This window comes from Bubalus bubalis, chromosome 10 (assembly GCF_019923935.1).
Source record: "Bubalus bubalis isolate 160015118507 breed Murrah chromosome 10, NDDB_SH_1, whole genome shotgun sequence".
Classification (NCBI taxonomy): domain Eukaryota; kingdom Metazoa; phylum Chordata; class Mammalia; order Artiodactyla; family Bovidae; genus Bubalus; species Bubalus bubalis.
In genome coordinates this window covers 81046174-81069877 of record NC_059166.1, presented here as the reverse complement: position 1 = coordinate 81069877, position 23704 = coordinate 81046174, and the positions used below count along the sequence as shown (strand labels likewise).

The following is a 23704-nucleotide window of genomic DNA, read 5'->3' as shown; positions in this document are numbered from 1 at the left end:
GGGGGAACTGAAACAGGGGTCTGATCCTCACAGTGGGGCAACTGTCTGAGTCAGAGGAGAAACATTTAAGGCTGAGAGTGAAAGAGCTGATGTGTCACAGCCTAAATGGAACGAGAATGAGACAGTCCTTGCCAAAGCCGTACATACCCCGGACAGGGACCCAGGTCCCCTGGAAGGCGCAATGGCTGGCAGCTGGAGTTTAGGGATTGTGGAGCAATCTCAGGGCAAGCGCTGCTGTGGACTGCAGAGAGATGGATCGAGGGGATGTGAGGGAGGAGACTGTGGTGGGAAATGCCTGTGGAGGAAAGCCAGGCAGCCATGGAAGCAAGGCGATACTGCTGAGTCATGCGTGGGGGTGGAGCCGTCACCGTGGCCTCTCTACCCCTACGTGTCAGCATCAGCAGCTGAACGAGAGAGAGGCTGGCCCGTCAAATGCCTGATGCACTGAACTACAGAGTAGGACCCCAGCCAGGGGGGCCCCCCCCTCTATGTGCCTGACTTGCCCAACAACAGAGAAGGACCCCAGGCAAGAGAGCCCTCTTAAGTGCCTGAACAGGCAGAGCTACGGAGAAAGACTGGCCAAAGAGGCCTTCTGATCGCCAGCTACAAGAGGCTCGAAAAAAGACTGAGAGGGCCGTAACTCCTGCAGTGGAGGCAGTCCATGTCCCTGCACATTTTGCACCACCAGGGTCCCTGCCAGCCAGGCAGTTGCACCACCTTCACACTCAACTCACACTGGGACAGTGCCACAGGCAAAATAAATCTTTTGTGTCTATGGGCGCAGGGTTGCTTCAGTTGTGCCCAATCCTTTGCGACCCTGTAGACTGTGCTATGCCAAGCTTCTCTGTCAGGGAGGGGGGTTCTCCAGGCAATATTGGAGCATATTGGTCAATACTGGTTGCCATACCCTTCTAGAGCACTGTATTTCCTGCTACCCTAGCTGCCAACTCTCCTGAGTACCTGGTGTTGCCAGAACCCCTGTGACCCAAGCAGCTGTACCACCTCCACACACACCTGGCCCTCATGGGGCAAACCCAAGTCCTCCAGGGCAGCCTCAGAAGCAAATCCCAGTGGACGACCCAAACATGCAGAGGTGGAAATAAAACCACAATTGAAACCCAGGGGCAGTGTGTCTAAGGAAGAAGACCCTAAACCTTCCCACCAGCTGTACAAGCTGCTGATTAAATCCAAACGATCAACAAGGTAGACTCCGTGTCCATGGAATATATAAAAGGACATTGAGAGCTCCCACATAAGAAAAAGCACTAGTTCTGATGGCTGTGGACACTGGAGGCAAGAACACAGAGGAGTAGGACCAGATGAGAATCTGAGCTGCCCCACAGAAGCTCCAGAGGTCAGCATCGTGCTGGAGGGCATCCTAGGGAGGTGGGGTGGGCTGTGACTCCCAGCAAAGGAAAGGACAGCAGTGACTCAAGAAAAACATTTAGTATTCTTATGCTTTGACTTGTTCTGTCGTTTCTTTTGGATTTTGTCTTTCCTTCCCCGCCACCCCTCACCTCTGTTGTCCATTTTATTGGCACGATGAAATCTAATTAAGCTTTTGAGCTTTTTTTTTTTCCCCCTCACATTTTTTATTGTTGTTATAAACCTCTGCCTATACCCTGAGGAAACCAAAATTGAAAAGGACACATGTATCCCATTATTCATTGCAGCACTGTTTACAATAGTTAGGACATGGAAGCAACCTAGATGTCCATCAACGGATGAATGGATAAAGAAGTCGTGGTACATACACACAATGGAATATTATCCAGCCATAAAAAGGAACACCTTTGAGTCACTTCTAATGAGGTGGATGAACGTAGAACCTATTATACAAAGTGAAGTCAGTCAGAAAGAGAAAGATAAATATTGTATTCTAATGCATACATATGGAATCTAGAAAAATGGTCCTGAAGAATCTGCTTACAGGACAGCAGTGGAGAAACAGACAGAGAGAAGAGACTTACGGGCACAGGGAGAGGGGAGGAGAGGGTGAGACGTATGGAAAGAGTAACATGGAAACTTACATTACCATATGTAAAGTAGATAGCCAACGAGAATTTGCTGTATGGCTCAGGAAACTCAAACAGGGGCTCTGTATCAACCTAGCAGGGTGGGATGGGGAGAGAGATGGGAGGGAGGTTCAAAAGGAGGGGATATATGTATACCTATGGCTGATTCAGGGTGGAGGTTTGACAGAAAACAGCAAAAATCTGTAAAGCTATTATCCTTCAATAAAAAGTTTGGGGAAAAAAAAGACCATGGCATGCAATTTCATCACTCCATGACAAACAGATGGGGGAAAAATGGAAACACTGACAGATTTTCTTTTCTTGGGCTCCAAAATCACTGCAGAGGGTGACTGCAGCCATGAAATTAATAGATATTCTCTCCTTAGAAGAAAAGCTATGAAAAACCTAGACAGCGTATTCCAAAGCAGAGACATCACTTTGCTGAGAAAAAGTCTGTGTAGTCAAAGCTATGGTTCTTCCAGTAGTTACATACAGATGTGAGAGTTGGACCATAAAGAAGGCTGAACACCAAAGAACTGATGCTTTCGAACTGTGGTGCTAGAGAAGACTCTTGAGAGTCCCGTGGACAGCAAGGAGATCAAACCAGTCAATCTTAAAGGAAATCAACTCTGAATATTCATTGAAGGGACTGATGCGGAAACTGAAGGTCCAATACTTTGGCCCCTTGATGAGAAGAGTTGGCTCACTGGAAAAGACCCTGATGCTGGGAAAGATTGAGGGCAGGAGGAGAAGGGGGCGACAGAGGAAGAAACAGTTGGATGGTATCACGTCAATGGACATGAGTTTAAGCAAACTCTGGGAGATGGTGAAGGACAGGAAAGCCTGGTGAGCTACAGTCCACAGGGTGGCAGAGAGTCGGACATGGCTTAGCAACTGAACCACCACCACCTACTATACTAGGGAACAAAGCTCCTGGAACTTAGTCTAGTGAGATTAAGCAATGAAAATACAAAGCCTAAGTGTCCCTGTCGGGGAGTGACTGCATAGCAGAAGTACACATGCCAGGGTAAAGCAGCGTGAGAGAGCTGAGGGGCCGCTTATAATGAAAGATTCCAACTGGAGGAGTGACCTGATCTGATCGTTTCAGAAAGCTGTTTAGTGTGGAGAATGGCTTAAAATCAGGGTCTTCCAGCTTTTACTATAAAGAGATAACTAATATTTCAGGCTTTGTAAGCCACGTGTCTCCATCACTACTGCCTGATTCTGTCTCTGTAGTGAGAAAGCAGTCACAGGGCCATATGAAAACAAAAGCATGGCTGTATTCCCATGAAACTAGAAACAGCTGGCAGGTTCCATGTGGCCCAGAGGCCACTATTTGCTAAGCTCTGGCTTAGGTTAGGTGGTTTCTATGGCTACTCCTAGTAAGAAATCAGTGACTGGAGTACTAACAGTGGGCAGCAAGTCTCGGATGGATCTGCAAGAGAATGGTTAAGGAAAGACAGCAGCAAAACTGCAAAAGAGCAAGCTCAGACGGGCCTGGCATTTGACTGGGTTTAGGAGACCTCAGGAATGGCTGGGGCTGAAAATATTGAATCTACAAGAGAATGTGTTGAGAAGGAAGTTATCAATGTTCAGTTTCCTCAACAGGGCATCTTACTATAAAAGCCATTTTTGAGACACAAATTAAGAAAATACAGAATAACCCAAACACCAAGATTCTCTGTGAAAGGCAGGCAAGTGGGCCCCAGATGGAGTCCCTTGAGTGGGCTTACTGTAACCATATATTTAAGGCATATATTTACCATAACCATATATTTAAGTCAGGGCACCAGCTAGTCACCTCCAGACATGTTTCATGTGGCCTAACCATTTCTTTTAAATGCTGAATCAGCTGCCAAGACTTCAGAGGTAAGAAATTCACACAAAAATTCAGATTTTCAGCTTCTCCTGAAGACTCTGACCAAAGGTGACCGCAGCTGGCCTGGCCACACCTCCAAGTGTGTGCCCCACGGCTGGACTCATCCACTTCTATCCAGATCCGAAAGGAACCTGACTCTGCCATTCCTGCTTTAAAAAGAATGGGATGGCCACAAAGACTAGTGAAATGCAGGAATTTGACAAGGAATAACACTCACGTTGGAAAATATAACACTAGCCAGGGAGAGAAAGAATTACTTTCTGCAGACCCAATTTGGGTCCTGCAGCCTCTGATTCTTAAAGCAGGTGGGATGTACAAGGGAGAGTCACCTGGTGGATGCTGGGGAAATGATTAGAAACAAAATCTCCTACCAACCCACAAAACATCTCCACAGAAGAGTAAGACAAGTTCTGTTACTGAATAACCAATAAGCCAGACTGTGATGCACATCACAGGCAATCTCTAAGACAGCGGCCCCCAACCTTTCCAGTACCAGGGGCCAGTTTTGTGGAAGACGATTTCTCCACAGACCTGGGGGCGGGAAATGGTTTCGGGATGGTTCAAGTGCATTACACTTATTGTGCACATTCTATTCCTGACATCACAGCCACTCCATCTCAGATCGCGGCACTAGATCCTGAAGGTCGGGGACCCCTGGAAAGAGACTGCAAAGACAGAAAGCAATCCCACCCTTTTACTCACCTCAAGATAACTCGTGACCAAGAGCTCTCCTCAACCACATGAGAGTCAGGCTCTTTTGAGCCTGAACAGGTCCTGTCCTTGGCCATGTCTCCAAAGACCCAGTTTTACAAAGAATCTTTCGCTCAATCACTTTAGCTGGAATCCCCTACCCTCCATATCAGCCCAAAGTCCCTACCCCGTACCATCTGACCACCCAGGCCTGCCGTCAACAGAAGTCCTGTTAGGTTGGTTTAGCCAGAACCCTCCCTGAGGTTCCTCTTGGCAATTTTCCATTCACCAACCCGCTCCCTGCCCCCATATCCTATTCCTTGGCTATAAAATCTCCACTTTTCCTTGTTGTATCAGGAGTTGAGCCCAGTCTCTCCCCCTACAAAACCCCATGGCAGTCTATCTACCGAACAGGTCACCTTCTCAGGAAGACTCTGCAGTAGGTTTTGTCATGCGTGTGTGTGCATATTAGTCACTCAGTTGTGTCCAGCTCTTTGAGATCCCATGGACTGTAGCCCACCAGGTTCCTCTGTCCATGGAATTTTCTGGGCAAGAATACCAGAATGGGTTGCCATTTCCTTCTCCAGGGGATCTTTCCGTCCCAGGAATCGAACCTGGGTTTGCTGCATTGCAGGCAGATTCTTTTACCATCTGAGCTATGAGGGTCTGTCCGAAAGCTGTGGCCACTGGGCTTGGCTAATTGCCCTTCTCCAAAGGAATGATACAATTTCTCACATCTCTCTGTCAAACAGATGGGTGCCCAGCTCTAAGTGGTAAGGTGGTCAAACTCTCAGGAGGCTAAGTGTTGGGATGCTACCTTCCTTGATGTTTATGTTTCAAAGAGGTACTCTAGGCCCTTATAGAAAAACCTTAACTAAAACTGGCCTATTTTGCCTTTCAAAAGACTGACATTACAAAAGGACAGAAAACTTAAGTTTGCTAAAAGAAACACTCTAGGAAAAGGGAGGAAGGAAAGTCTCTTTCGCTTTCTGCATTAGGGACAATTTAATTTTTTCTTTAATTTTGTTTGATTTCTAGTTACCTTTAAGTTCAGTTTCTCTAGTGGTTCAGACAGTAAAGAATCTGCCTGCAATGCAGGAGACCTGGGTTCAATCCCTGGGTCAGGAAGATGCCCTGCAGAAGGGAATGGCAACTCACTCCAGTGTTCTTGCGTGAAGAATCCTATGGACAGAGGAGCCTGGCAGGCCACTGCCCACGGAGTTGCAGAGAGTCAGACACGACTGAGCGACTAACACTTTCACTTTCTACCCTTAGGTAAACAACAGCTCAGTTCCATGCATTTCAATCTATTCATTTTTATGAGGGCATTATTTTCCTCACAGAAATACCTCACTTTAGGTTATGATGAAGAAGCTACCAAAAATTGGAAAGTGTTCAATACCTTCATCACTTCTTCCAGGTACCGTGTTGAACTTCCATTGGCATATGCAGTTTGTACAACACCGAGACTCAAACCATCTCCAATCTAGACAAAAACAAGGACAATTACCTTGCCATCAAAGGCAAAGACTACGAAAGCAAACCTATAAACAGAGTTCTAAAGGATGAAAAAATTATTGGCCAGTTGGGCCATCACTTAGTTTTATGCAATAAACAACTGACGGAAAATTTATATGTATGCCAGGAAAAACCTCAGTACTTTTTTGAGTATTATTTAAAGCAATTCTGCAAGGATTACATTAGGATTCATTCCTAGTGCTATATATTCTGCAGGTTTGGACAAATGTGTAAGAACACGTTTCCGTGCTTATAGTATGTCGAGTATTTTGAGCCCTAAAACATCCTCTGTGCTCCATCTGTTTATCCTTCAGCATTCATTTCTCCCCACCCCCTTGAAACCACTGATCTTTTAACTGTCACCATAGTTTTTGTGTTTTCGGTTTTTTTTTTTTTTTGCACAATATCCTATAGTTGGACCCATAGTGATATACACAGCCCTTTCAGTTTGACTTATTTCCCTTAGAAATATGCATTCACATTTCCTCCATGTCTTTTCAGGGCTTGATAGCTTTTTTTTTTTTTTACTGTTGAATAATACTCCTTTGTCTGGATGAACCAAAGTTTATTCACTTATGAAGGACATCTCGGTTGCTAAAGAATCCTTTTTAGAGAAACCTGTTGTTTCTTGATCTCTTCAGTTTTTAATAAAAATACACACTGAATTCTTAAAGTATACCTTTTCCATATTATGATAATTATCATTACATTTTATACTTAAAGGTAATCTGATATTTCCAAATGAGCATAATATAATAAACCTCACGTCACTAAGGTTATCATAATCATAGTAAATAAATCCCTCAGAGGAGACTTTTTATATAAACTCAAGGCTCTGGAGAATGATGTTCGTGGACCCCTCATTAAAATGTCAGTTACTGACTTTCCTGGTGGTCCAGTGGTTAAGACTTCACGATTCCACTGCAGAGGGTGTGGGTTCAATCCCTGGTTGGGGAGCTAAGATAACCACATGCCCCACAGTTGGGCCAAAAAAGAAAAAAGCCAGCTATGAAGAAACCAGAACTTTGTAAAGCTCCAAATCATGAAGCTCTCTGCCAAAAGAAAAGACTACTCCCTCTGGGTTCCAAAACCAGAGCCCTAATGCTGAAATGACAGGAATGACCATTTCTTTTTGTATTTTCTGGCCACAGATGTGAGGAACTCCCCACGAATCATGCCTCTGAGACGTTCAAGCAACTGCCTGATACGGAACAATTTCCCTAGTGAGTCTTGTTTGAAAGGGTGGTCAGCCCCAGCACCATACCTCCAACAGGAGCTCTTTGAGGAAACTGCTAATGAGGGTGGCTATCTTGTCTCCATCTATGAGATGAAACTGACCGTCTGCATCATGGTAGTAGTAAACGATCCTGTCTGCATCTCCATCGAAGGAGCAGCATCTTTCATTGGCCCTCATTTCAATTCCTAGCACCGAGAATAAATCAAAACACATTTCAGTCTAAGAAAGGGGGATAAAATTTAATGTAAAAAGTTTTAGGTTTTTCTCTCACACTAGTTACAGAGGGAAATTTTTTTTTTCCGTTAAGTATTGATTATAAGTGACCCTCTGTGTTATACAGAAGCATGTCCACTATGACTTTTCAAGAGGTGTTTAAAATTACCCTTCCAGGACTTCAGCAGTATTAAACATGTGCTAGGTAAAGAGTGAGCCTGTCCTTAAGATTTAAAAAAATCAAATTTCAGCTGAACAAAGTTTCTCCCAATTTGTGAACTGAAGCCCAGTTAAAAGGAAAAACTGTCTTTGCACCTACAGATAAAGAACCATTTCTATCCCTAGTGACCAAGCAGAGGGTATAATCAAATATAAGTAACTGGAGTATTTTGTCAATGAGGAAAATCCTGATCATTCCTCTTGTCTGAAGCTCTACATAAGCAAATTTTATTTTTGAACATGAATGGAGATAACTGTTTCAAAATCAAGGGAAGAGAATTCACTTAAATGGAAATAAAACATAAACACCCTTCCAAATAAAACCAGTATCTTAACCTTTAAATAGTAAACAGGTTTACTAGTATTTTTACACAGTAAATTCTTTCACAGCTAAGTGAAAAAAGAGCACTCAAAATCTACCTAAGCTGAAACCCTACAAGATACTAAAATAAAATTCCCTTCTACAAGCCAGTGGTTTGGCAACACAGATTCCCACATAGTGCTTTGAAAGCTATAGGTATTAAACTGAATTCAATTTCCCTTGTACTACATACAATGCCCATCCTTATATAAAAAATAATCATCAGCAGATACGGTATATACTTTAATCCTGAAAAAAGTGATTTTCATTTGTTTATATCAGTAACAAGAAACATTGGTATTTCAGAGCAAAATATTACAACCAGTGAGATTAATGTCTTGTGTAATTTGCATAGTTTACTGAAACCTGAGCAATGGTCACATCAAATTTTAGACACCATGACTGTTTCTTTACCACAACAGATGGACAGCAGAAAATGGACAAATCCACCCGAGACCTACAGAATCTGACCCCCTGGGGTAGAGCCCAGGAAATCTACGTGCTCACCAGCCTTCCAGGTGATTCTTATGTCTGCTAAAGCTTAAGAATCACTGCTCTAAAATCCCACGTAGTGATTTTGCTTTTTCCACCAGATTTCCTGCCCCCTGTGAAGAGTCACAAGACTCTCAGGGCCGAGAGCAGCCGTGTTCTGCGTGTCATCACGTGGCAACGGCAAGCGGACGAGGCCCAGATGTCTAACAGCAGCTGGGCCAGGACAGCTGCACGACTCTCTCTTTGCCACCTCTGTTTGAGTGACTGGTTTCAGACAGAGCTCTAAAAACACATTTTTTGCATACCCTGTGGAGGTTTCTGATGACTTTTCACAAAGTCGGCCCCACATAAATGATTGAGTTTCCCTTTGGTCCCATCGTTGAACAGCTGAACTGACAGCCCCTGGGAGAAGTAGTGCTTCATTTCTGCCAGCTTCAGGGCCCCTATGCCGTTTGCACAGTCAACCTTAAGTGTTCTGTGGTCATCTCCACTGCAGAAGGCCTGAAAAGGAAAAGAAATGGAAGAACAATTTCAAGATACCCAAGTGAAGCATAAAGCACAGGTATGCATATGTAAACAGCTTCCATTATTTCAGTTAACATGTCTATTTTAAGCCAGGAAACAGAAGGGTACACATGTTCATATGAAAACTGTACAACACCCAAGTAAGATTTTAAAACACCATTTTTTGGTCACAGATATTGGAAAAGTTTTACAGACCAAATAAATTACAGAAATGAAGCTTTATTATAATTTAGCAGGGTCCCTTATTAGTCTGTATTCCATAGCAGTCATTCAAATGTGGGCACGAGTATACAGATGAATGAGCAGCAATAATATCTGTCATGCTCTTCATAGGGTATGGCACCACCGGGCAAGTGGGTTTTTCCTGGCAGTCTCCTCTCCTACCCACCACCCTCACCCCAAAACGTAAGTTCTATGAGAGCAAGGACTTGGTTTTGGTCAACAATTCCTGACAATAACACATGCTCAATATTGGCTGATCAAGTGAATTATACCCCTCAAATCTTTGTTCAGGTTTAGGAAGCTAATACACCTTGAAGACAGATTTTCTTAACAATAGATGCTTCCAGTATGACGCCAACAGACCCTACAGTAACTCTAAGAGCAAATTCATCTGCATGAACACTTGTGAAAACTGCAAGTTCATCACGCTTCTCCCCCGGTGAGCTCAAAACGAGACAGGCTGGCACTTGAGAGCCTTTGCTGCAGCGCTTGCACCTGGACAAAGTCTCCTCCAGCAACAAAATACAAAGAGAAGAGGGACTGAAAATAACTGCATGCATGCAGTTGGGGCAAATTATGGACAAGATACGAAAACCATCCAAAAAAACCCAACTGCTACTTTTGAAGAGCTGGGAGCAAAAGCAAGGTACTGTGCATGCCCCCTGCACGCAACACCAGCTAAGGGGTGGACAAACCACCTAAGCCCTCCTCTCGCCAGAACCCTGGACACGCCTCTTCCCTCCAGTGTAAGGAACCACCTTGGCCTCGCCTCAGCAAGCAAGCGAATCTGTGGGTTTTGCTCCCTTCTGCTGCAGCACAGGCCCCAACAAAGCCCTGCCTGAATTTGTCTGGCCTCTTACCAATTTCTACTGATTAAGGAGGCCAAGAATCCTGGTCGGTAACAAGAACATACTATGTGCCTTGCCAAGTAAATGGCAACACAGAGTTAGCTGGGTACAAGGGCCAGACCTTGCAGAGCCCTGGAAAGAAAAAGGAGACAGGCCAAATTTGGGGGGAAAAAAGTGACAAATATTTAAATAAACTGTTCAACTGATGTTCTTTTAAGCAACTGCTCAAACTCTAACCACATTGGAGAGATTCTGACCTGTTTGGTGAGTTCCACAAAGGCCGAGGACAGTTTCTGGTAGTAACCCTCGACGGTTGCCTTTCCATACTGGCCTTTGCTGTTTCGACAGAAGACCATGTAGTGCAGCTGGGGCGTCGTCAGCAAGCCATAATCTGTCACAGAAACACAAAAAGTCATTTCACAGAGTTCTTAACAAAGCTGAAGACTCATACTGTGTCAATTCCAGGGTCATAAATCCTCTTTAAAAAAAGACATCTCAGAAAATACAAGAAACGCTAAGTTTTAAACCACCCCAAAATATGCATAAACATCCACTGAAGTCATTAAAACTACAGGTCATGCTATGATACTGTGATTTATACTAAGAATCATTCATTTGATCTGTCTCCATTTCTGGCAGAGCCTCCACAGAAAGCATCTTTTGTTATGCTAATGAGGTAACTTTCAGAAGGTCCTTAGAAACCTTAGGGGTGGCAGCTGGTTGCCCGGGAACCAACCACAGGATTAAAGAACTGAAACTTCTAGTCCTCCCTGCCCCCCTCCAACCTCCTCCCAAACTCCAGGGAGGGAAGAAAGGAGAGACAAGAGATTGAGTTCAAACACCAAAGATCTAAGCAGCCATGCCTATGTAAGGAGACCTCCATAAAAACCCTGAAGGATGGGGTTCCAGGATGGGGAGCCAGTGGAGACTGGGGTGCCCAGGGAGCACTGATGCTCCACGCCTCTCCCCACGTACATCTCTACCATCTGGCCGTTCCTGGGTTACACTCCTTATAATAAACTGGTACTCTAGAAAGTAAAATGCTTCCCTGAGTTCTATGTGTCTATCTAAACAAATTAATCGGCCCAAGGAGAGGGTGGTCAGGAGCCCAGGTGGCAGCATCTGAAGGCGGGGAGGGGCAAGGTTTAAGGCACTGAGCCCTGCATGCGTGGGATGTGGCTGCCAGGTGGATGGAGTCAGAATGAACTGTTTGGTGGTGGAAGAGGCACACGCTGGACACATACTCAGTTCTAAAAGAAATACGAACTACTACTGACAGCTGAACCAGTCATTTGGTATAGATCGCTGGCAATGTACAAAAGTAATAACTGAGTTCTATTTTCATAACATTATAAACTATGTAATTCAGATGAACCTTCCTTTTAAAAACAACCGAAAATGAAAGATAAAAGACTTTTATCTCTTTCAAAAAGAACTGCAGTGCCAATTAGGCCAGAGTTAAGTAAGAGAGAATTCCAGGATGCAAGATAAGAGAAGCCCGTTTTGCTCTGAGGGCACTTCTCTAAACTAGGAGTTGAGCAAAGGTTCTCTGTGTAGAAGGTCCATGCTGATCTAAGACGTGCAACCCGGCGGAACAGGCTTTCAAGTGCCTGAAGCCCCAAAGGCCTCTTCTTCAAAGCAGGATTCACATTACACACCCCAAGGTTCACTGCAGCGCTATTTACAATATTCACAACAGCCAAGACACGAAGCAAACTAGAAGTCCACTGACAGAGGAATGCCTAAAGAAGGTGCAGTACGTATCACAATGGGTTATCACTCAGCCATAGAGAAGGCTGAATGACGCCATTTACAGCAACGTGGATGGCCCTAGAGATTATCATACTAGGAGTAAGCCAAAGTCAAGTATCATATGATGTCACTCATATGTGGAATCTAATTTTCAAAAAATGAAACAAATGAACTTATTTAGAAAACAGAAATAGACTCTCTGACTTCAAAAACAATCTTATTGTACCAAAGGGGAAACATGGAGGGGAGGGATAAAGTAAGAGGTTGGGATTAACATATACACACTACTATATACAAATGGTAGCTCAGACGGTAAAGCGTCTGCCTACAATGAGGGAGACGCAGGTTCGATCCCTGGGTTGGGAAGATCCACTGGAGGAGGAAATGGCAGCCCACTCCAGTATCATTGCCTGGAAGACCCAAAGGACAGAGGAGCCTGGTGGCCTACAGTCTACGGGGTTGCAAAAGAGTTGGACACAACTTGGCAACTAAACAACAATTCCTCAGGGCAAGACAGAGTCAGAAGTGAGTAAGCCCCCAGGGCCTACTCCCCAGAAAGCTGACTTGGCACCAAACAGGGCAGAGGGGGAGTCCGTTCCTGAAGGGCTGTCACCACGAGTACAGGCCTCCAGGGACGCCCAGCCCAGAGGCACATCACCACAGGCATCCAGAAGAACGCTGTCATCAAAGAGCCTTATCACCCACCAGCCGGGTAGTACCCCGAGCAGATGCAAACACTAAACCCTGCCAGGGCAATACACCTTCATCGTAAACCTCAAAAATGTCCCACAGTAATTCTCCCAGAAAACAAACAGCTTCCAGTCAAAAATAGCTAAACACACAAGAAAGGGACTAGGAGTAAGAAGCAAGAAAAACAGCAAAAGTGGACCAGGATCCAATAAATACACTGTGACAAAATTTGTCAATGGTCTTCAAAGTCAAGCACAAGAGTCTGGACGGAAGGCAAACAGTCACTTTGTGTTCTTGAGCACTGCAGCTGTGTAACAGATATTTGGCTCTGGTATAAGGATTAGATGGGACAAGGTGGAAGAGCTTTAAGAAAAAAAGTGGGTAAAAGCTCAGACCAGCTCAGCGGCAGTGCATAAGGAGAGACAAACAAAAGTCCAGAGACACACACTGAAGGCTGAAACAAGTGGATTTTGTGACCAGAATCAAAATTACAAAATAAACATTTACTAAATGACAGTGACTCAATAAAAACATCACCATCCATTCAACAGATCAACCCAGAAACCGAGCAGCCATTCTTCACACCTCTAACCTCACCATGAATCACAAAAATCCTTTAAATTCATTACTAATTTCACCTTTTCCCATTTTTCTCACTAGCAAGTCTTGCATGAATCTACTACATAGTCTCCTAGCTGGTTTCTCTTCCTTTCCGATGACCAACTCCCTCCTCTAAACCACAGCCAGAGGGACTGGCTTAAAGTGAAAATGTGATCCCATTCGCTGGCATAAACTCCTTCAGTGGACTCCAACTATACTGAAAGTAAATCCCAATTCTCCCCACGACCTGTAAGGCTTAGAATGACCCAGCCCCTGCTCACCTCCCTAACCCTATCTTCTAGTAGCTTCTCCCAGTCTCCCTGAGCTGCAGCCACATCAACCACCTTTGATTTCCTGAAATACACTAAGTGGAAGAGAGCAATGAGCAAAAGATGTTTGTTTGTTTTTAAATCACTCTCAAATTTTCCTAGGTTCAAACACTAGAAGAGTGATGGTTCTAGAGTTAGAATGACAGAGCTGGAAAGGTCAACCATTCATTCTGTGGATGGCAGAAAGAACACGATTTGGGACAGGGGGAACCTGGTGGGTGGGCAGCCACCTACGTGGAAACATGACTCAGACCAGTGCTTTGAAATCCACCTGCTGGACATCCCTGGTGGTCTGTGGTTGGGAGCCCACCTGCCAACGCAGGGGATGGTCAAGGAGGAGTCCACATGCCACGGGGCAACTGAGCACGAGAGCCGCGACTACTGAAGCCTGAGGGCCTTGAGCCTATGCTCGGCAACAGGAGAAGGCGCCGCAGCGAGAAGCCCGCACGTCGCAGCTAGAGAGCAGCCCCCGCTCGCTGCAACTAGAGAAAGCCCGCACGCAGCAACAAAGACCCAGCGCAGCTGAAAAGAATTTCTTTTTTAAATTATTTTAAAAAAAAAAAACAAAAAACCCTGCCAACAGGTCATGGAATCTACTTAGCGAGACCCGTTCAGCATTTCTCCATTATTTTAATGAAACAGATGAACACATGTCATGGAGGATGGTAAGCACTGTTCTCTGAAAATTCTGTTTCAGTTATTCACACAAGCACATTAGACACATGTCATGATCCAAAATGAGTTTCTTACTACAGGCTAAGCTATGCCATGAAACAGACTCCTGGAGGGTTCTATGTAGCAGGTAGTCAAAACTGTCCAATGATCTAATGAATGAATGAATAAAACAATATTTGCAGCTGGAGCTATGGCAGCAAGGATGCTCATTCAGAAAAGAGGCAGAATGAAAGCAAGAAGTGAGCAAAGCCCATATTAGGAGAGACAGAAGAGGATCCTGCAAACAGGACAACATGGAGCAACAAAGTCAAGGAAGTAGGGAAAAAAGAGGGAGAGTTCACAGCGTGGATAGCTGCCAAGAGATCAACTGAAATACAAAAATTAAAATGTAAGTTCTGAGAGTTATTCTTAGGTCACAGATCCCTCTGAGTATCTGATAAAAGCTACAACTCCTCTCTCTAGACAAGCGCTTGTGCAGGTACAGGGTCCGGCAGCTTAACCAAACAGTCCCTGGGGAGGCCCAGGCCCCAGGTGAATTCCTGCTTCCTAGCAGATGAGTGTTGGGACAGCCATTTCCCTGGAGGGGCAAGGACGGGGATTCACTGCCAACAGGCTTCTTATAATCAGAAGAGCAAATAGAGAAGCAAACCAGGTGAGTCTGGAAGAGGCCGGGTTAACTGGGAATTGAGGGAACACACAGGAGGTTGAGAGGATCAAGAGAAGATACTTTTAAATGAGAGAGATCTGACACTAGGACAATTCACCTCCAAGCATAGTGGAGTCACTGCATTCTCAAAATGCACAACCAGTGTGAGAAGAGGATTCCAGCCTGTTTCGTTGCATTTAATTCTTCACTTGGTAAAATAGGAAAGATCATCTGTCAAAACTTAAATATCATGATTACAAGTCTGTCAAAGGTATTTTTCATCATTATTTGTCACACTGACTCCAAACATGATCAGTTATTAGAGAATACCTGCCTGATAGTAATAAGAACTCCCCAGAATGAGTTTTTCAAGTAACTTCAAGGGTATTTGTATCAGTATGTTCAACCTCACTAAAGGAAGTTGTTTAAGATCAGCACTGCCTACAGATAATCTCCTACAGGTAAAATATAACACGCATGACCAGAAAAAAAAGGTTTTTTTTTAACTTTTAACTTAAAATGCTATTAGCTTATATCTATAAGTTCACTTTATTTTCAAACTTTTCTAAATTAAATTATGTATTCACTTTGAGATTTTTTTTTTTAAAGATTAATTTACAAATCAGAACAAGTACATACCATGGAATTGACCTCCTAAAACTGTCACGCCATCTATTACAGACTGTGAAAGTCTCTCACTGCTGGGCCTAGGAAAGAATAGGACGAAAATATTACATCTAATCCAAGACCAACTGAGCTGCAAGTTCTAAAAGCAAACGCAGAAATTCTGGGTTACAAATTTCAGAATAATAAGTCCACTGTATTCAAACTAAATGAAACCTGCATAGCCCAAAAACTATGAAAAGAAATATATGGGTAAAGTGTAAGCATTTTCCAGTAGCCTTTCTCAATATGTTTCTTGGAAAGAGCTTTGCCTTTTAAATTAATTTAGGAAATAGATATAGACTTTAACACTAATCTAACTATAACACTAATTACTCCTACACTCGAACACTTTTTCAAGTTTGACGGTAAAACCACATTTACTGCTTGAAAACAGTAATGGTAAATACACACAGAGCGTGTGTAAGCCAAGGCTAGGTGTTAAACCACCAAGGATACAGAATCTAGTTTTCATGTTAAAAAGTCAGAATAAGTTATTTTTCTGTCTAAAAATAAAGATCAATATACATACCTGCTTTATAGAACAAGATTTTCTATATCATTTAAACTAGTAAACAGGTGAAAGGAAAACACATATGGATGGATTTACCGTGAGATGATATCTGCTTCAGAACATAAAGCCAAATCCACAATCAGTGGTAACATGTTAAGGGTAAAACACTTAATGGGTAAGGGCAAAATGGTAAGGCATTTGGAGACTGAGTAGAAATTTACTTGAGAACAAATCTCTGACTAGAACCAGATCTTATGCTAAAGAGAATGCTTCTGTTTCAAAGTACACTTTTAACCTAACATTTTACAGTAACACTTCTCTGTGAAAGAAGGCAAGAGCTGCTAAATGTGACAAACATGTAGAAATAATATAGATGGTTAACACTTTCCAACGAACTCTAGCAGAGGAAAATGATGTGTGAGCCAACAATAACACAGGTTATAATCTCTAAAGATAGTTAAGTAATAATCACGTGTTCTTATTCTACAGGGGAAAGGCGCAAACCTACAGAAATAAAGGGATGGGAGACATTTGGCAAGTGCCTGTCTTGTGCCAGGAAATAAGTGCATTGCCTATATTATCCTATGTAATCCTCAGGAAGTCCTGCATGAGGCAGGCTCACCATCAACACTACAGGTGAGCAAAGGTAGGCTCCAAAAGGTTAAGTGACTTGCTCAACTCGTGCAGTAAGCCTGAGAGCTGGGGCTCGGACACCAAGCCCAAGCTGTAGCAGTGACTTCACTCCTAGGTCCTACTGAAAAGACCAGGAGGAACCCGTCAGGGTGTTTCCATTCCACTTGACTCTTTCCATTTGTCTCGGGTGCTAAAACCGATACAACCATTTATGTGGCATTCAAAAATCAGCTTTCCCCATGGCTCTGATGGGCACCTGGTATCTCTACCGATCACCACAAAGGCATCTTGGTGCAGATCCACGGCTGCCTTCTCGCTGATGTCCACCAACACTCTCGGCAAATGTTGTTCCTCAGCGTTTGCCAAGCAGGTAGCATGCTCCTCCCAGGATGCTGCCAACATTTCACCCAAAGGATCCACCAATTTTACACCATTGTCTTCCTAAAAAAAAAAATAAAAATAAAAAATAATAAGTCATCTGTGCAGTCATGAGGGTGAGGTGAGGAAGCAAACCCAAGCTGTTTCTCCCCCAACAAAAGACAGTGACGGCTGGGCAGTCTCACTGGTGACCATGACTGAAGGCCGGTGCTGGACCAGGTACTGTACATACCTCACCTCAGTGAATCCTCACGACACATGTCATCCATCTAACTAATCCTCCTATGGTTACTCCAATCTCTGAGAAAACTGAGATTCAGAGCAAATAATCTGCTTATGTTCATACGGCTAGGAGGTGTCGGTGCTGATGTTAAAACCTCATCTATCTGACTCTTACACCCAACAGCTGCTGTGCCCCCCTAGCCTTTTAGAAGGCTGTCACCTGTGCATTCGCCATCAATTAACTGATGAGGCACAACTGCAGCAGAACCAGGGTCCCTGGAGACCCTTCTCCCTGTGGCTGCACTCAAAAGAACACACTGGAAGGCAAGAGCTCAAAATTGTTTTAAGAAGTGCTTCTGGAATTAACAATAAATGTGGGGTTCTGCCTACAAATCATTAAGCAAGTGTGGTGATTTCAACATTTAAACAGTTAACACATTTATAACAATCTACGTTTAGAAGCTGAATAAGCAACATCCTCTTGTTTTTCGGTGGGGGCGGGTGTGAGAGGAAGAGGTTACAATCCCTCACTAACCTGCTGATTTAGCTACAAAGGCAAAAGTCTTGTGTCCTAGCAACAGAACAGAAGCATATTATTTAAACAATGTTTTAGTGAGTTATAGGCCAGTACAGAATAAGTTAATTAAGTTGCAGCAGAGGAATACTTTAAAAAACTTGATTGTCATAAACCCTAGACTCATCAGGCCTGATCAATCAAGTCCAATGTTCACTTCTGGATCCCTGAAGTCACATGTCCAGCTGTTCACTCAGAACAGGAGACTATTCCCTAGCTATAGAAAACCTGTTTGAAAATTTTCAAAGTGTGCTAAGTCTTTTCAAAAATTTGTCCTCTCCCCTCCCCCAGCTTGCCTCCAATCTCTTCAAATCTCTGCCACATTAACAGAGGCAACACTTTATTACTGATGCTGTCTCAATACAACTAAGTTATAAGGACATTGTGTTATTTCTCAACATGGACACAATCCAAAAAATGACTGTCTCATTTCACTCTCTCCACAACTGTTAAAAGAGTTGTGAGCTAAATGACCACTTGTTAAGAAAAGTGCTTGTTCAAAAACAAAGGCATAGAACAAGGAAAAAGCAAAGTACTAGAATTAGAATTTGAATTGGGGTCAAAGTGCTCAGAAACTAAGGTTTGGTCTTGGAAATAAAATCTTATCTTATTGGAGCACTAAATGCATTACCTCAGGATTGTGTGACGCTGTTACCATGACTCCTATGGTAGATTTTGTCTGCTTTGACCTCAGGATAGCTAATAATCCCATTCGAAACATGACATGATCAAGGTGTTCTGCTTTCGTTCGAAATCCAGCAGTCCCATATTGAAGAATGAGCCCGTCAGGCTTGGCATGTAACACTGACTGCTTTGTAACAGCATCTAAATCCATGTCTGCAAAATAAAGGAATATTTTTCAGGTATAATAAGAAATCTTCCAAGGACCATTTGCTTCAAAACCTGTCATCCCAAACTAATACATCTGCCTCCTTCTGACCCTCCCCAAAGAAGCCTACGTTTGAGAGGGAAGAACAGTAGAAAGATCCATGGGTTAGCATTACCTGTTTTGTCCACTTCAGGACAGAAATCAGGTTGTCCCCAGCAATTCCTGGACACAAGGCAAACTTTCAAACAGTCCACTCCCAAGTTAAATGAAGATTCCACAGCACAACAAAAGATGCTGAATAATCAAAGCACTCTTGAGAAGAACAGGCACCACACTCCCTGATTTCAAAGTACACTACAGAGCTATAGTAATCAAAACAGTATGGCCTTGGTATAAAAAAGACAGATCAATGGAATAGAACAAGAGCACCTAGAAATAAATCTACACATATGACCATTTACGATTCACAAAATCCTACATGATCAGGGATCATCTCATTTTATAAATGGGAAAACTTAATTCTGGGTCTAGCTTATCCAACCTCAATTTTACATGGGGAGCTGCTGATGGACTGAGGCCTAAAGTCACATTCTCAAGTGGATCTAAGCTGCATATGCAAAATATATTGGAAATCTGTGAAGTTCTGCTATTCCTCCCAGGCTACAGAGACTGATTTCCAAAGGAAAAGCAAAGGGGAAAAGCCTCCTCTCCAAGACTGTCCAGACCTCCACATACACCATGGGGTGGATTTTTGTATTTTCATAAGGGAGGATCCTGATGCCCTTCTAAATTAAGCTCTGAAACAAGCAACATCTTCCTTTTACATTTAATTTTAAAGTCAAAGGTCAGCCTGTAGCCCACTAGGCTTCCTTGTTTTCTTTATTGTCCTTCATTACTTCAATGAACAACAGTTAAATGTTTTTGTTCAGCTGGAAAAAACTGGCATTTAGGAAGCTAATTTAGTTTGACCCAGAGTGATCAAATCTATTTTTCAAGCAAGAAGACATTTCATTAAAAACTGAGCAGTTGGCAATATACCATAATTATTCATAAGGGCGTAAATCTGTTTCGTCCAAAAGTCTTTAAAAAAAAAAAATCAAGATAAAATGCTTCCGTCATTTCAAGAGTTTTATGTCCTAAAACTACTTTTGATGAGTATGCAAAGGTTTTTTATTGAAAGTATTGTCAAGTCCAAACTGTGAGCACTCAAAAAAGCTAAGAACCATCCCCTTCCCTCTATTCAACCTTCAGCACCTGGTTAGTTCCCCTTCCTCCTCGCCCCCGAATCTGCCCACGCTTCCTGGCACCCAGCCTTGAGGCCCGCACTGAGGTGATGGACGAGACCCCTTCCCCCAGCTCGACCCTCGGGCCCGAGCCTCCAGCCCGCTCCCCAGCCCGAGGACGAGTAGGCGTGTCCCTCGCGGCCCGCAGCTCAGTCCGCCAGCCGGCCCACTAGCCTCTCGGGTGGCCAAACGCCCGCCCACCGCAACGTCCCGTTCTCGCCGCCAAGCCTCGGGCCCCGCTCACCTCCGCTAAGACACTCCCCTCACCCCCACCGCGCGGACCACCTTCCTCGCCGCAGCGCCGGGAACCGACTGCGGCGCTGAGAATCCGAAGACGTGGCTCTGCGTGGCTTCCGGCTCGTTGCCCCGCCCCTCAGCCAATCAGCACGGGGGACGGCCTGCTGGCCCCGCCCCGCCTCGTCGCCCGTCACGCGCGGCTCGCGCCTGCGGAACTGCGGATCCGCGTTGCGAGGTTGCGAGAGGGTTTGGGGCTGTTTCCCTTTGAATGACCAGGAAGGGTGAGGCCCCCGCCGTGGCCCGGGGGTTGGAGCTGAGGGTCGCAGGTTTGCCTGCGACGGGCAAAAAAAACCGCAGCCCCTGACTCCAAATTCGGGTCTCAGAGGGTGACAGGCCCACGTTCCTGGGAAGCCGGGGTTCCGAGTGATCCTGAGTGGGAAGAGGGTACTAGCCCCGAAACGGGGCCTCTAACAAGGTGGTCCCAGCCCCAGTGAGCGCCACTCGGCGCCCCGCATCCCCCTTCTCTACTCTGGAGGTTCATCTCCCAAACGTTTTATTCTGGGACGCTTTCTCGAGCCGCTCCTCCCCTCCCCGCCAGCTGGCATTAAACGTCATTTTATTTACCTGGAAGACCCCTCTCATTAAGCCGGAACCCCTGGGGGCACAAGCCAAGAGGATCCAAATCTTTGGGACTCACATTTGCCGTCCCGGTCTGGGGTGGCTCCTGCGAGAGGTGAAAGGCCCACCGGGCAGGGGTCCGTGGCTCAGAGGCCGCGGGGGCTGCAGCTGGCGTGGAGCGCGGCGGGCCTAGAAGACCCCGGAGCCCGGGGATCCTAGGCCTTGCCTCGCCGATACTGAGGGCCTCTCTGGTCGCTGCGGACACCGCCGCCCAAGCCCCACACCTTGGTGGGATTTGGAAGCTGGGCCCCTCGCCCTTCCCAGAATTCAAGCTTGCAGTGTCCGCAGGTGGTGCTTGCCAGCCATCTGCAACGGGATAACTCCGAACACTTGTTGAAAATCCAGATTACCTGGACCCAGATCGGAACCGGGGGCGGCAGGAGAAAAGAGAATCTGAATTTTAACGACACATTTTGGGAGATGTGTATGCTAGATCTGGGGGTCAGGAAATAAAGCGGAAGAGTGTAAGTGTCCGGCATTGTGCCCATAGCTCTCGGTGCGTAATAGCGCTCCTGCAGAGCCGCTACCACGGAAAGGGAACTGCGGGAAATTTCCCTGGATACCGCCGACGTTGACAAACCCAGTGTCCCTGGGCCTTTCCAGTTTTCCTGGCAGGTTGATTTCGAGTCAGCATGTCGGCTTCAATGAAGGAATGCCTTCAGCTTCAGCTGCTGGAGATGGAAATGCTGTTTTCTATGTTTCCTAACCAAGGAGAAGTAAAACTTGAAGATGTCAATGCCCTGACGAACATAAAGAGATACTTGGACGGCATAAGGGAGGCGTTGCCACCAAAAATCGAATTTGTGATCACCCTGCAGATCGAGGAGCCCAAGGTAGGTGCCCTGAGTTGTTTTCCTTGTTGCCAGGTTCCCGGATTTTATTGAAAACACGTGGAGCCTGAGCTTCCTCTCCAAGAAGCAGAGAATATTCCAGATGCATATTTCCTTTACTTGTTTGAAAGGAAAATATGCGATGTTAGTTGTCTCCAATAAAGATCTTGAATTTTACATACATCTGCTCACCGTTTAAACCAATATGCCTGGTTTTTTTTATTAAACACATCTTGCAGTCTTATAGTGCCATTATTCTGTCACTTGTCCAGTTTAACCAGTCCTGCTACTGTAGTATGGACTATCTTGTACATACGTTATGATTTCCCCAGATCTAAATGTTGTCTTTTTGGCAGCACTGTTTTTAAGGAGTGAATGACTGTTTCTTTGGTGGCACCATGACCCTGAAAGCAAATACAGGTGGAAAATCTAAATTCTGAAAATGAATTGACCTTCATTTTCTGATCTGTTTATCTCCAGCAGTGTTAGCATCGCCCATGTAACAAGTGGTCCAGGCATTTGAGAACCCCTGTTATTTACTGACTCAGCCTTGGGTCATCATTCCTTCATGGGAGACTCCCTGGTTCCCCAGACCTCGTGTAGCCCCTCTGGTTACACATTTCAGTGGATCCCTCTACTCTTCCATGGCCATGCTTCTCACCTTTGCAATGAAATACTTGCTGCATGTAATGATTTGTTTAATGTCTGCCCCCTTCACTAGGCTCTAGACTTCATGAAGGACAGAACTAATGTCTAGCTTCTTGTGAAGAAGAAATACCTTGAAATATTTTTTTCAGCATAGGGTACCTGACACGTGCTCAGTGTTTGATGAATGCATCAATGGAAGGAGTTTGTGTGTGTAAAATTGTGTTTGTAAAGTTATGCAGTGTCTGGCACACAGCTGACATGTAACAGAAGCAGTAACTATTGTTGATACCTCGATCAGAATCATGCAGTGGCCATTGATAAACTAGCTTATGTGATTTCACGGTACTTAAATCTATTTGCTTTTCATTTTAAGGTGAAAATCGACTTGCAAGTAACCGTGCCTCACAGCTACCCCTATGTAGCACTACAGATGTTTGCACGGTCTCCAGAACTTGACAGACAGCAGCAGCTGCTTCTCAACAAAGGCCTCACTTCCTACATCGGGACTTTTGATCCAGGGGAGCTCTGTGTGTGCGCGGCCATCCAGTGGTTACAGGACAACAGTGCCTCCTACTTCCTGAACAGAAAGCTCGTGGACGAACCATCGACACAAGCAAAGCCAGTCAAGAACACCTTCCTCCGGATGTGGATCTACAGTCACCATATATATCAGCAGGACCTCCGGAAAAAGATCCTGGAGGTCGGGAAAAGGTTGGACGTGACAGGATTTTGCATGACAGGAAAGCCAGGGATAATCTGTGTGGAGGGCTTCAAAGAGCACTGTGAGGAATTCTGGCACACAATCAGGTACCCCAACTGGAAGCACATTTCCTGCAAGCATGCGGAGAGTATCGAAACAGAAGGAGATGGGCAAGACCTGCGCCTTTTCCATTCTTTTGAAGAATTACTCCTTGAGGCCCACGGTGACTATGGCTTGAGGAATGACTATCACATGAATCTGGGCCAGTTCTTGGAATTTCTCAAAAAACACAAAAGTGAGCATGTTTTCCAGATATTATTTGGTATTGAAAGCAAAAGTTCTGACTCCTAGGAAGCTATGAAGAAGCCTACATAAGCTATAACTTAAGCTCACTAAGTTATATTTCTATTAATAAGAGCAAAATAAAAGGACTAGTAGCTGGTTAGCATCATCGGTGGGGAAACCTAGCTGCAGTATTTTCCGTGGTATTGAAACAAACACATAAGCCTTTTAACTTTATAACAGTGTGATGGCGATGTTACCTCTGTGTTCTTGTTAATTGAAAACTATTTCATGGTAAACTAATAAAAACCAGTCAGTCTAA

At 44.6% G+C, this 23704-nt stretch overlaps 2 protein-coding genes across 4 annotated transcripts in view; one reads left to right on the top strand and one right to left on the bottom strand.

Moving 5' to 3' along the window:
* PGM3 (phosphoglucomutase 3) overlaps positions 1–21002 on the bottom strand; it is a 27212-nt gene extending 6210 nt beyond the window's left edge. The window contains exons 1-8 of one of the 2 annotated variants that reach the window (XM_045161976.1): positions 20869–21002; positions 18527–18732; positions 16978–17162; positions 15551–15618; positions 10477–10610; positions 8930–9125; positions 7367–7524; positions 5987–6070 (exon numbers count right to left, since the gene is read on the bottom strand). In XM_045161976.1, the coding sequence (XP_045017911.1) occupies positions 5987–6070; positions 7367–7524; positions 8930–9125; positions 10477–10610; positions 15551–15618; positions 16978–17162; positions 18527–18730 (1029 nt within the window). In that variant the 5' untranslated portion in view covers positions 18731–18732; positions 20869–21002. Of the gene's footprint in view, positions 1–5986; positions 6071–7366; positions 7525–8929; positions 9126–10476; positions 10611–15550; positions 15619–16977; positions 17163–18526; positions 18733–20251; positions 20397–20868 lie in introns of those variants that run through there. The other variant, XM_045161975.1, reaches the window with a different exon arrangement.
* Positions 20486–23704, top strand: RWDD2A (RWD domain containing 2A). Of its 2 annotated transcripts, XM_006080299.4 has the most exons (3): positions 20507–20525; positions 21526–21755; positions 22774–23704. In XM_006080299.4, exons 2-3 carry the CDS (start codon positions 21555–21557, stop codon positions 23449–23451), a joined length of 879 nt encoding a protein of 292 aa, XP_006080361.3. In that variant the 5' UTR covers positions 20507–20525; positions 21526–21554; the 3' UTR covers positions 23452–23704. The 2 variants fall into 2 exon arrangements, with proteins under 2 accessions (XP_025150613.3, XP_006080361.3); XM_025294828.3 differs by having other exon boundaries at positions 20486–21755.